At 43.9% G+C, this 12,757-nt stretch overlaps 1 protein-coding gene across 1 annotated transcript in view; it reads left to right on the forward strand.

Moving 5' to 3' along the window:
* DPY19L3 (dpy-19 like C-mannosyltransferase 3) overlaps positions 1 to 12,757 on the forward strand; it is a 43,663-nt gene that overhangs the window by 19,292 nt on the left and 11,614 nt on the right. The window contains exons 11-16 of the mRNA XM_048515910.1: positions 321 to 394; positions 1,267 to 1,425; positions 3,747 to 3,869; positions 5,251 to 5,362; positions 5,917 to 5,973; positions 9,455 to 9,537. Of these exons, the coding sequence (XP_048371867.1) occupies positions 321 to 394; positions 1,267 to 1,425; positions 3,747 to 3,869; positions 5,251 to 5,362; positions 5,917 to 5,973; positions 9,455 to 9,537 (608 nt within the window). The remainder of the gene's footprint in view (positions 1 to 320; positions 395 to 1,266; positions 1,426 to 3,746; positions 3,870 to 5,250; positions 5,363 to 5,916; positions 5,974 to 9,454; positions 9,538 to 12,757) is intronic.

Below are 12,757 nucleotides of genomic sequence, written 5' to 3' on the forward strand. Positions count from 1 at the left end.
CTGGATGGACTCTGATCTGATCCAGCAGGCTAGTTCTTATGTTCTTATGAGTGTAATCTTTGTCAGACACAGAGAGATGAGTTAGCCAGGGAGAATAGCATGTGATTGCAGTCTCTTTTGTTTGTGCATATTATTTATCAGGAGTAGCAAATTGTAGGCCTGAACTATATGAATTGTTCCACACTATAAGAAAAGCAAGAATAAAACCATACTTGATTAAACCCTACTTGAAATATAGTAGGGATGTTAGTAGGAGTGCAGCCGTCTATTAACTTTGGCAATTCACAGAAAGTTATAACTTTTATTTCCTCACTCCACAGAAAGTTCTTAATCTCGAGTCAGATGAACATATATTTAAATTCCTAAAAGCAAAGTTTGGATTTGGAGCAACAAGGTATGATGCCAGTCATTATTCAAAAGTAAAATCATTTTTCTGGTTTGTCAGTGCAAAGTATCAATTGCTGAGGCCCATTAATTATGAATAATCATTCTTGATCTTGCATTATGACATGTACAATATTTATTAACAGTTTTTAAAAAGTCGTGTAGGGACATAAAATACAAACATCTGTTTAAAACAATGCCAAAGTGTGAAATAGTAGAATGGTATAAAATGTATTGTCGAAGGTTTCCACAGTCGGAATCAACTGGGCATTGTGGGTTTTCTGGGCTACCAAACCTTGGCCACATAGCCCAGAAAACCCACAACACCTCGTGTGAATTAGTACGAAAACAGTGTGAAATAGGTAACAACAAAACAATCTAAATGTCCAGATCTTGAATGGAACAAATATGTTTTAAGTTGTTACCAAAAAGAGACGAGGAAGCTTCTGAGAAAAAGAACATCTCAGGGCCCTGGGGCCAAAGAGGATAGAGCAAGGCAGATCTCAAAATCCTGTGGGGAACCACATGTGAATCTAGGATTATCGAAGGCTTCTACGTCCGGATTCAATCATCTGTGATGAAGCTTGGTTAGGTGGTTGTATTCAGGATCTTTACCTTTATTCAGCGAGCTGGCAGATTCCAGGGTTGGCTAGAAATCACAGGAGAGAAGTCTGGACACAGTGTGCAACAGACTTCTCTCTGTGATACACCTCTGAAGATGCCAGCCACAGATGCAGGCAAAACGTTAGGAACAAGATCTACCAGACCACGCCCACACAGCCTGGAAAACCCACCACAACCACATATGAACAGTTTCACGTGAGGCCTTTTTTAGCCTTTTTGCAAGAACTTCACAATTTCACCCTTCTTCTTTTCTTTTAGAGATTTTGACGCTAATCTGTACCTGTGTGAAGAAGCTTTTGGTCTGTTGCCTTTTGATACTTTCACGAGACTCTCAGACTCCCTCGTCTTTTATGCTTACGTATTTGTGCTTTTTGTCATGGCCATAGCAGCTGCTATTGCTGCTTTTCAAAACCTCTGGTATGTGCATTTTAAAGCCTCTAGGATTTTACCAGGGTCTTCCTTTCCCTGTTTACTGAGACTATCCCTGCATGAAAAGAGAACAGTGGTGCTCTATACTTGCCATTAGGAGGTTCCAAATATCTGAAATTTGGGTTGTAAAACTATTGAAACCAGAACCCAGTATATCAAAAATGTGTGTTTGGTATGAAAAGTACCCCTGGTAATAAAATCCTGCATTCTCCTTTAAATGCAAATAAGTATGCGGGTTGGGTGGATATGAGTGCCATCCCTCTAGCTGATGTTATCTCACATCCCAAGATGGTTATTGCAGAATTTCAGATAGCTGGCAAAGATGTTGGGTCTAGATGTCAAGTTGCAATCTTCAAACCACAATGATAAATTTGCTAGAATTGCTCTGGACTACAGATTCTCCTCACATCCCTAAAGCTTTGCTCTCACGGAACACCAATGCTGTATGCTCGGCAAAGATATGGGAGTTCACTTGATTAAATTCCCCTGGATTTAATCCCCCACCCAAACCTGCTGCTGCAGATAAAAACCTACAATGTGAAGGAGACAACTAGGCTGGACTTCTTCTCACTGACCTTCAGGTTTTCAGTATGGAAGGATTTTTTTTTGTATAGACAAGTATTTAGACAAAGGAAGCTCTGCCTGCCTTCCGCGTTGGCACACCTCTAGTCCATTTCCATTGACTCCGGCTATAGCTATACTGCACTCTATGAGCAGATGCCCACAGGATCCTCAAGTACCTTACCACAAGATCAGCTTAACAGTCTTACTCCAGTCTGGCCTAGACCTCAAAGTTTTAAGCTTTGGTCACTGGAAGAAATGTGGGGACACAATTTTCCTTTTCACTTTCCTCACTTAGCATACGCCTCTACATATTTCTGTTAGGAGAGACAACGTTGTTGGCATTGGAGGCTGCTCTTTGCCAATCCCCCCCCCCAAAAAAAACCTTGTGGTCAGTTCCCCCTGCTCTCCTCCCATCCCATCATGATTAATTCTCATTCACAATGAAGCATCCATTATTCGCACAGGGTGCCTGTGATTTTGCTCACTAACATTTAGATCAAGTTTTACAGGGGCTCAGCAGTGGGATCATCTGCCTGCAGAGGTGGTCAGTTTCCCCCCTCGGACAGCCTTCAAGCAGCAGCTGAATGAACGCTTGTCAGGGATGCTCTAGGTCAGTGATGGCGAACCTATGGCACGGGTGCCAGAGGTGGCACTTGGAGCCCTCTCTGTGGGCACACACACACAGCGTTCATCATGTGGGGGGCAGAAAATCACCCACACACACAGACACACATCTAGGCTGGCCTGGGCCACTGAGCATGACGTGCGGGCACCACAGTGAGCAGGGAGGACTTGGCTGGTGGGCCTGGTGCCTGTGCTCCGGGTGGCTGCCCGAGGGGTGTGTGCAGAGGAGGCAGAGATGCTAGAGAGGCACAGAGCAGTGCACGCGGGACTTGCTGGAGGCTAGAGCAAGCTGGCCCCTGCTCGAGCGGGTGGGGCGGAGGAAGAGAGAGCCAACTGGTTTTTTCTAAATTAAAACCTCAGCATTCAGGTTAAATTGCCGGGTTGGCACTTTGCGATAAATAAGTGGGGTTTGGGTTGCAATTTGGGCACTTGGTCTCGAAAAGGTTCTCCACCACCGCTCTAGGTTGATCTTGCACTGAGCAGGCTTAGACTCCCAGTTCTATGATTCCATTATTCATTCGGCTTGTTGGTCACAAACATGATATCACCTGAGCAGAGCAAAAGCCACCTGATCCTCCAGTAATTTGATTGACCAAACGGGTCAGGGGAGGGAGAGAAGGATGCTGCACAGAGATGGCTTCTGCCTGGAAGAACTTGTCAGCTTTATTAGCACACAAGCTAATTCCCAGAGAGGGTTGAGTCTAGAGGTTTGTCCAAGCCTGGGACAGATTCCTCACTGAAAATTTAGTTAACAGCTGTAAGGATTTACTTTTGTCACACACTTGTGCATCGTCATTTGTAGCATTACGCTTTGCAAATAAAATCATACGTTTTTATGTTTATTTGACTCTTGCATCAACCTTTGCCGGTCCAGCTTAACCAGGGAGAATCTTGCACAGGGGAATATTTAAAGCATTCCGCGGGAATGAAAAATCTATTAGCACCGCCTTAGAATGTTTTATTTTCCCTGGAACCGAGAGGTTACTATGAACTGCATACAAATGTCCTGTTGTAAAATAACATATTGCTGAGTATAACATAGCACCACTCTCTCTCTCTCTCTCTCTCTCTCTCTCTCTCTCTCTCTCTCTCTCTCTCTCTTTCTCTCTCTCTCCCCGCAGTGGTTCTGCTAACAACAAATCCATGGATAAACTACACCAGTGTACAGTGTTGCTGAAGCCTGGTGCTGCTTATAACTTAGTTCACTCCATTATGTTTGGGTGCCTGGCTTTAAGCACAATGAGGTATTGTTCCTTTGACATCTTTCTTTATTATTATTGTTATTATTTGTTTAATTTAATATACCGCCCTATCCCCGAGGGGCTCAGGGCGGTGTACAGCATAAAAACATCATACATAAAATCATCACAAAATTATTGCCATAAATACAATTAAAACAACAGTTAATTCCTAATACAGCGTCCCACGAAACCCTTTCTTAAACCCTCCCTAGAAATATATATATAATGTGTCCCGATAGTATGAGGGACCCATGTGGGGCAAAGAGCAGGGGCAGGGGGCACCCTCAGTGCTGGTCTCATCAAAGTCCCGGCGGAACAACTCGGTCTTACAGGCCTTGCGGAATTCTCCAAGGTCCTGCAGGGCCCGGACAGCTGGAGGGAGAGTGTTCCACCAGGCCGGCGCCAGAGCCGTAAAGGCCCTGGCCCGAGTAGAGGCCAACCGCGTCATTGAGGGGCCAGGGACTTCCAGTAAATTGGCCTCTGCCGAGTGCAGAGGTCGAACCGGGACGTAAGGGGTAATGCAGTCCCGAAGGTACGAGGGTCCCAGGCCGCGTAAGGCCTTCAGAACATTCATTGTTGAATAAAAATAGGGGGGAAACCCCAGCTGTAATATATTCTACTGCCCATTTGTTTATTTGCCAGGGGGGAGGGGATTGTGCCACACCTCACCATTATCAAGCCTTCTAGGCAGATGACAAAATAAAAATAAAACCATTAACACTAAACGCCAAATAAAAACAATGTTAATATGCCGAATAACACACTCCTCACTATTAGAGAAATGGTAGTAGCAATAGTGTAACACTACTGAAAAAAAAAATCCGCTGAGTGCTTGAGAAAATCAGTCATGGCACCAACTGAATATTTATGGGGAGGTTATTTCACGACTTGGGGCACCACCACAACAAAGGCCCTGTTCTGGGTTGACAGCTTTCTATTTATTTATATATGTTTGATTCATAGATTTCTCTAGAAATGGGTACCTTGCTCCTCTCCTTGGAAAACTCTCAGAGCAGAACAATATTCAATGTATAAAAACAGAAGATAACTTGGTCCCAAGATATTTGGAACTCGCGTGTATTCCTGATGAATGGTCCAAGCTCAATAATTCCCTCGCTGCTATCCTCTTGAGAAAAAATCAGCACACGAAACTAAAGTGTGAACGTGGACACACTTACCTTCCAGCTCTTCCAAACAGACTGCTGCATTTGATTCCCCACCCCCCACCCTGCCACCTGAATTGGCATAGCACTTACATCTTTGAAATGCAAAACATCCTGGGGAGCAAAAAGAAAGCTACTTTTCTCTAGGTCTTCTATTTAACAAACACCTTTATAAGCCTACTTTCGTGCTTTGCACAAAAACATCTCTTTTGATATTGCAGGATGAAGTACATCTGGATTTCCCATCTGTGTGTCTTTGCAGCCTCTGGCATGTGCAGTAGTGATATGTGGGGACTGATCTTGAAATGTGTTCGCCTTCACACACCACAAAGGGTAAGATCTGTTCAGCTTCACCTGTTTATTGATATTGATATTTTTTTAATTGAACGGACAAATGCTTAAAGGAAATGTGTAAAGTGCTAATGGAAAACCTGTTGATGAACCCTTTTATGCCAAATTTATGTTTTTTTTTAGTGTGATACTTTCAGTGTCGCTCTGCTGCTTAACTCAAATGTTCTACTTAAAGGAACGCCATTGGACTCCACTAGATGGTGATGTTGCAGAAGCTATGAAAGACAGAACGATGCGTTCTCTGAAAAAACCACAAGGCCCGATAATTTTTCCTTATGTGGCACAGTAGCATATTTTGCAATTCACCTGTGCTAGATTAATGCACAGATTCTTTGTGAAGCATTCTTAATAGAACGAGTTTCCAAAAAGGCAGTTATTAACGCCAAGTGAAAATTACTCAGTGGAATTTCGAGTTTTAATTTGTGAAGTTTAACTCTGCTTCTTGCTTTCAGAATCTGTCTGCTACTTTAATTTGTCTTTCTAGTTTCATTTCAGTAGATATATATATATTTATAAAATGTTTCTTTTCTCCTTAGGTGTCTGTGATGAGATATTTAACACCTGTGCTCATGCTACTATATCTTTTTTACAAGGTAGGGATTTTTTTTAAAGGATTTTTTTTTCTACCGTCAACAAAAATGGGTTGTGTTTTTGAAGAAAATCCAGTTCCAGACAGCATTCCACATTCAGTCTTGTGAGTGGGTTTGCAGTTGTGGCGAGGGGACAGGGGTGACCTTAAGGCAAAGTAATAGTACATTTGGAAGTCATCTTTGTGATGACAACTGCATTTTCCCCATAGGCATGACTGGCACCTCACAATGTTCACATGATGAGCATGAACTTCTCTGCCCAGAGAGGGGCTGTGCCTCAGTGTCACTGTTGGGGTGAGCCAGCGAACCTCATAGGGTCTCAGAAAGTGTACGGGAATGCCTGCACCATCTGTTGCCCCTCGGGCAAGCAGGATCTACCGATAATGTAATCTCATGACTCACCGGTCAGGGTGTCCTGTGGGATAAAGAGATGGCAAGGTGCATTACCCCAGGTATGGATTAGGGCTCCAGACAGGAGCCGCTCTCTCCCAGAATGTGACAAGAGCCCTTTAAGGATCTAAAGTGACAGTCTAATATTCCCCCGCTCTCCCGCCTCCCAACCCGCCTCCCGAAAACCCTAATAAAAGATGCCAGGGACCAGAGCATGGCAGATTAGCCAGATCAGCCCACTACTGGCTTCTCTCCACCAGATGATATCGCTGCGTCTCATCTCTTCATTGCATCGCCTGTGACGACTTCATGTCACAACATCTGCTTGGCACGCAGCCTGTCCCAAACTGAATCTCCCTTTAAAAGGTTCAGGTAGTTGGGAATGTTCAAGGCCTCTTCCTGAGACCCTGGGGAGCCACTGACGGACCTGTGTGCTGACTCAGTAAAAGGTTACTTCATTTGTTCACACAGTGATGCATCCATTCACCTGAACGCACAGGGAGGAGTCTGAGTGTCACATGCTGTGGTTAACATTTTACAAAGCTAAATATTTCTTAGCTGCCCTCCCCCAAACCAGCAGTATATTTAGGATTATAACCTAAATCCTGAATAAGCTAATGAAAGCTTCTTTGGAGAGATGTGGTTAGCACAAGTCCAGATACATCCTGGAGTGACAGATTTATTTGCTCAGCTACAGCTGGGACTGGCCCACTAGCCTGGTCTGGCACAGCTCTCTAATAGGCCATGATATCTACAGGATGGCTTTGCCCTTGCCTCGGTCAATTGTCTGTGCTAAGGCCATATAAAATGCAAGTTGGCTGTAGCTGTCACCTGATCACCTCAGGGGCAGCTCTGCACGAGTCCTTTGATAATGGCGAGAAGAAGGAGAAGGGTAGATATCTGTGGACTGGCCACTAATACAGCAGAAGAGGCAAGAAACAGGACACAGAGAGCTCAGTTTGTAAGTCTTGTTGGAAAGTTCTGGATGTGATTGGTTTACCAGCATGTGTAGAACTCTCTATCAAACTAGACCTGGGCCCTGCTCTTGGCTCAGTTCTGCAGTTCTGCAGGTCTGTAAGATGAAGATGTCCCACCAGACCTCTGGTTGAGAACTGTGAGGTTGCATTCCTATTAGCCTCCCCTGAGGGACTCTTCTAGTTCTTGCACCCCATGCTGTCCTGTGCTGCGTGTTCTCTTGTCATTCTTGCTTATCCGTAGGAGGAGTATTCCCCCACACACAAGAGGGGTGGCTGGTGATAATACAAGGGGAATCTTATTATTAGGATACTGTCCCCTAGGTACTTCTGAGATAGGCCCGCTAGGGCCCAGTCTCCCCAATGCTAATGCTACTCTGTCACATGCTTGATTCTATGACTAGATCTTCAAATGCATTATAACTCTGTATTGGATTTGTAGCCGCCCTATTCTCAAAACCCCATGACAGAAACCTGCAGGATTTTATTTGAGACTTCATGGATTAACAGATTTGGACGGATTTTGAATGAATTGACTGAATGGATGGATTTAGATTTAATTTTAATTAATGTAATTTTGTTTTGTTTAATTTAATTTTACTTTAAATTTAATACTTACTGTCTTTCTAATTTACTTAATTTACTTAATTTTAATTTAAATTACCACTTTGTTTTAATTTAATGGATGAATGTATGGATTCATGGATTCATTTACTAATTTTGATTAATTTTGTATGGATTTACTTAATTAATTTACTATCATAATTTGTTTACTTTATTTACTATCTGTTCACTTTTGAAGATGGATGGACGACGATTGATTTTGACGGATGGATGAATGGATTTTTATTTTGGATGGATGGATGGATGGATGGATGGATGGATGGATGGATGGAATATCCCAATTGAGAGATGTCCCCAGCCAGTGTGGTGTAGTGGTTGAGAGCAGTGAACTGTAATCTGATGAACTGGGATTGTTTCAGTGCTCCTCCATGTGAAGCCTGGTGGGTGACCTTGAGTTAGTCACAGTTCTACCTCACAAGGTATCTGTTATGTGGAGAGGAAGGGAAGGAGTTTGTAAGCCCCTTTGAGACTCCTTATGGTGAGAAAAGCAGGGTATAAATCCAAACTACAACTACTACTCTTCTCCTCCTGCTTCTCCCCCTGCCCCGCCTCTTCCCTATACTCACTTAGAAGATCTAACCTGGTAAAGGAGAAGAAGACTTGTCGTAAACATTCTTTGGCCCATCTCACCAGCCTAAGCCCCACCCCTTCCTTTCAGCTCCATCCAGTAGAAGTTTTTCTCCCATTGAACCTTGGAAACCTTCAGCAGAGATTGCACTGGCCGGTCCTGGCTTCTCATTCGGCAGAATATTTCTTGTCCAGGCTTGTTTTTCAATCCTGATAGCTGTTTTCCTCACAGACGAGCAGCTTTGGAAGTAGTGTTGGAGTGGAGGAGTGAAAGGAGAGGGTAACTGTTAACTCCTTTCCTCACATGTCATTTTCCCCCTCCTGATTTTGCACCCGCTGCCATTTCTTCCCTCTTGGAATTCCTGGCACGTATTAGTCTTGTCAGTACACGGCTGGGACCCCAACCGGGAGAAACGCTGTGGCAATTTGGGAAACCACAACAGCAGGCACAGAAGGGTTAAACATGACTCCCAGAACTTCTCTTTCTCTTCTTTTTATATAAAGCTGCCAGTGAGGGTAAAAGACATGCATTTGTATTGAATGTCTGGTTTAGCCCTCACAATGTGAATTCTCTGTCAGTTCCGCACACTGTGAAGTTCCTTCCAGTGTTTGATGACAGGCAGGATTTGTCTTCTGACACAATGTGCGAAGCAGCACATTTATCCCATGTATATCTGGGTCCTGTCTCCCACTTTGTCTGTACACCCACTCTAGCCTATGCCGATAATTGTCTGCAGTGCTTTAAAACACCAGACAGCCAGTGCTGAGCTGCACAAAAACGATAATACTTCAGATCTCAGGGATGCCAATTGTTTCTTACCGTTGCTTTAAAAAAGAAAACAAAAGAACCACATCTAACCGTTGCATAATTGAGCTTTCTCCCAGGATCTGACTTGCAGCACATTCACTCTGCTTTATTTTCGTTCCAGTTCTGGCCAAGAATGATGGCGGAGCTTTCAGAGTTGAGAGAATTCTATGACCCAGACACAGTGGAGCTGATGAACTGGATTAAGTAAGGGGATTTTTATACTTTATTAGACTCAGATGCTGCTTAGAGAGACAACCTAGTTTAGAAAGTGGGTAACACCTAGTACCTTTGGTCCTTTCTTAGTGTCCCTTTTGAAATCCCTGTGTACAAATTTTCCAGACACTTGTATTGTCGAAGGTTTTCATGGCCGAATTCAACAGGTTGTGGCAGAGTTCCTCAATAAAACCGTCTTCAGCGGCCTTTTAAAGACTGAAAGTGAGCGGGTCAGGTGCACCTTTCTGCAAAGGTTGTCCTATAATTGTGGGGCTGCCACTGAAAAGGTCCTCTCTTGGGTACCCCCCAAAGGAGCTTCTTTGATTGATGGAGGATGGTCAGAAGGGCCTCTCTCTGCGACCTTAACACTAGGGCAGGAACATAGTGCTTACCATAAAGGGTTGAGCTCTCCAGTGGTGATTAACTTGGTAAGCACTATGTTCCTGCCCTAGTGTTAAGGTCGCAGAGAGAGGCCCTTCTGACCATCCTCCATCAATCAAAGAAGCTCCTTTGGGGGTACCCAAGAGGACCTTTTCAGTGGCGGCCCCACAATTATAGGACAACCTTCGCAGGAAGGTGCACCTGACCCGCTCACTTTCAGTCTTTAAAAGGCCGCTGAAGACGGTTTTATCGAGAACCTCATTTGACTAAAAAAGTCTTAAAGAAGGAGTAGCAGTGGCATAGTGGTTAAGAGCAGGTGAACTCTAATCTGGAGGAGCCAGGTTTGATTCCCCGCTCTCCCGCTTTTGTTGTGGAGGCTTATGGGGGGAATTCAGATTAGCCTGTACACTCCCACACACACCAGCTGGGTGATCTTGGGCTGGTTTCTTCTGAGCTCTCTCAGCCCCACCTACCTCACAGGGTGTTTGTTGTGAGGGGGGAAGGGGAAGGCGTTTGTCAGCCTTTTGAGTCTCTTTACAGGAGAGAAAGGGGGATAAAAATCCAACTCTTCTTCTTCTTAAATTACGATCTTAAAATTTGGTTTTGATATACTGTATTTTATGTGTCTTATTTGTTTTGGAAGATGCCCTGAGCTCTGTAAGGAAGAAAGGTGGTGGGTGAATGTTTAAATAAATACAATTATCATGTATGAAAATAGAGATGCAGGGCAAGGGACACATAAGACGTATTTTATTAGTTCATTTTGTGTCTGGGAATAGCCACGGTGTTTCCTCTCTCAGCTTCACCACTGGCATCCTTTTATCTCCTCTCTCAGTGCAGGATCATAATCAATTAGGGATCACCTAGTGAGCAACGTGATGCAGCATGGCTACGGAGCCAATCAAATTGGCTAGATAGCAGTGTGAAGAGAAGAAGCATTGAGCCTGGTTTCCTAGGCATCCAGACAGGGCTTCCCTCTTCCTGTGTGGAAAAATGTCCAGTGTGCAATTATTACATTCAGAGGGGGACATAGAAAGGGAGGGAATGCATTTTTAGTTGTTGGGGGGGGGCATGTCGCCTCTTCTCTTGCTTCTCTGCGTTGACCTTATTGCCCAGCCACAACGCTGAACAGCAGAGTGGGGGGACACAAGCGGTCACACTCCCTGAATGCCGGTTTAGAGCCTCCTCTGCAAGCATCATCAGAATGGGAGGGGCCATGATCACGGCATCATCAGAATGGGAGGGGCCATGATCACGGGGCATCCCATTCAGCCCGCCCCGCACAGCACCAAATGAGAGGATGCCACATGTTTGTGCGTGAAGTGCTGTTAAGTCGTAGATGACCTACGGCAGCCTCAGCAAGTGGGTGTCAGGGCAACTAAGAAGCAAAGGTAGTTTGCTGTTGCCCTCCTGTGCAGAGTCTCCCTTCAAATCCTCCATAGGCCTCTTCTGATTTTCCAAAATCAGAATCACGCAAGGACTTTTGAAATACTTGTGCTTTGTGTAGAAACGGTGCCCAACTGATGAAAAGCAGCAAGCAACTTGGCACAGGAAGCCAAATCCAAATCCAAAACCTTTATTAGGCATAAAACCGGTGCCAAGAATTTGAGGCCCTACAAATGCTCACCGCTCCGGAGATTTACCATCACTTAAAGACTAGATTATTTGATCAAGAGTACCAATTTCTCCTGAGCAAAGCGCAAAGCTCTTGCTCTCCAATATTCTTTGGGATTATCCCTCAGAAATCTAGCCCTGCTATATACCTGCAACAACTTATTAATTACAATTGCAGATGGGTCATGACTAGAGCAAGGTGTAACTCTTTTCCGTCAGTACATCTTCAAGAGTGCAACTACTCTGGTATTCCACAAAGATGAGCGTTGCTAGTCGATTTTGATCCTGATACAACTGGATACACTTTCTCTCTCATATTCTGCTTCATTGTTCCAAAATACAACAACATCATTGTGAACTGATTTGAGAACTGTATTACCAACAGGATTTAAGCTCCTTTCTGATAAAATAAAAATGGCTAAGCTTCTAAATAACTCTAATGTTGAAATCTCTGAAGCTGTTGCTATATTTTTACTCTGTGTACTGCAAGTTGAGCAATAATGATCTTTTTATTGTATTTGAAATTCTTGGCACCGGTTTTATGCCTAATAAAGGTTTTGGATTTGGCACAGGAAGCATTTTGTTCATTGTTCAAGAGAACAAATGTGGTTCAGGGGCTTCCAGTTTTGGCCATCTCTGGTCTACAGCTTTAGGGGGACCCTTTCACTTCGAGGATGGCTTTTACGCCACTGCATTGCCTTCTATTGTGAGGTGATGGGACAATGTAATTATTCATGAGTAAACAGATCGCGTAAATCTCCAACCGCATTCTGAGAGTAGACAGAAGTCCTCTCCATCCCCGTTGCTCCCGTATTGACACCTTCTCATGACAAATGTTCACCAGTCGTGGGTCTTTAGTACCACTTCTGTATTAAGAGATCCTAAATGTTTAATAGCCTCGGGTCTCCAGGGTGCAATAAAGCAGTGTTTTATATAGAGATTTATACATAAAATATACATGGGGCTTTGGTTTCAGCCACAAACTGGATTTGACTGGTTGCAATGAGAGTAATTTTTCACACAGTTTCAGAGCAGAGAATACTAAACTGCTGCTTATCCTCTTTTCCTTTTTAAGTCCTGACAGCCACATTTTTTTTGGGTGGTTGTTTGGAATTTATTGTGTCAGAGGGGGAGAGAGAGAGAGAGAGAGAGAGAGAGAGAGAGAGAGAGAGAGAGAGAATGTTATTTGCGTCAGGGCAAGTTAATTACTTTTGCA

The sequence above is a fragment of the Sphaerodactylus townsendi genome, linkage group LG14 (assembly GCF_021028975.2).
Source record: "Sphaerodactylus townsendi isolate TG3544 linkage group LG14, MPM_Stown_v2.3, whole genome shotgun sequence".
NCBI classification, from domain to species: Eukaryota; Metazoa; Chordata; class Lepidosauria; order Squamata; family Sphaerodactylidae; genus Sphaerodactylus; species Sphaerodactylus townsendi.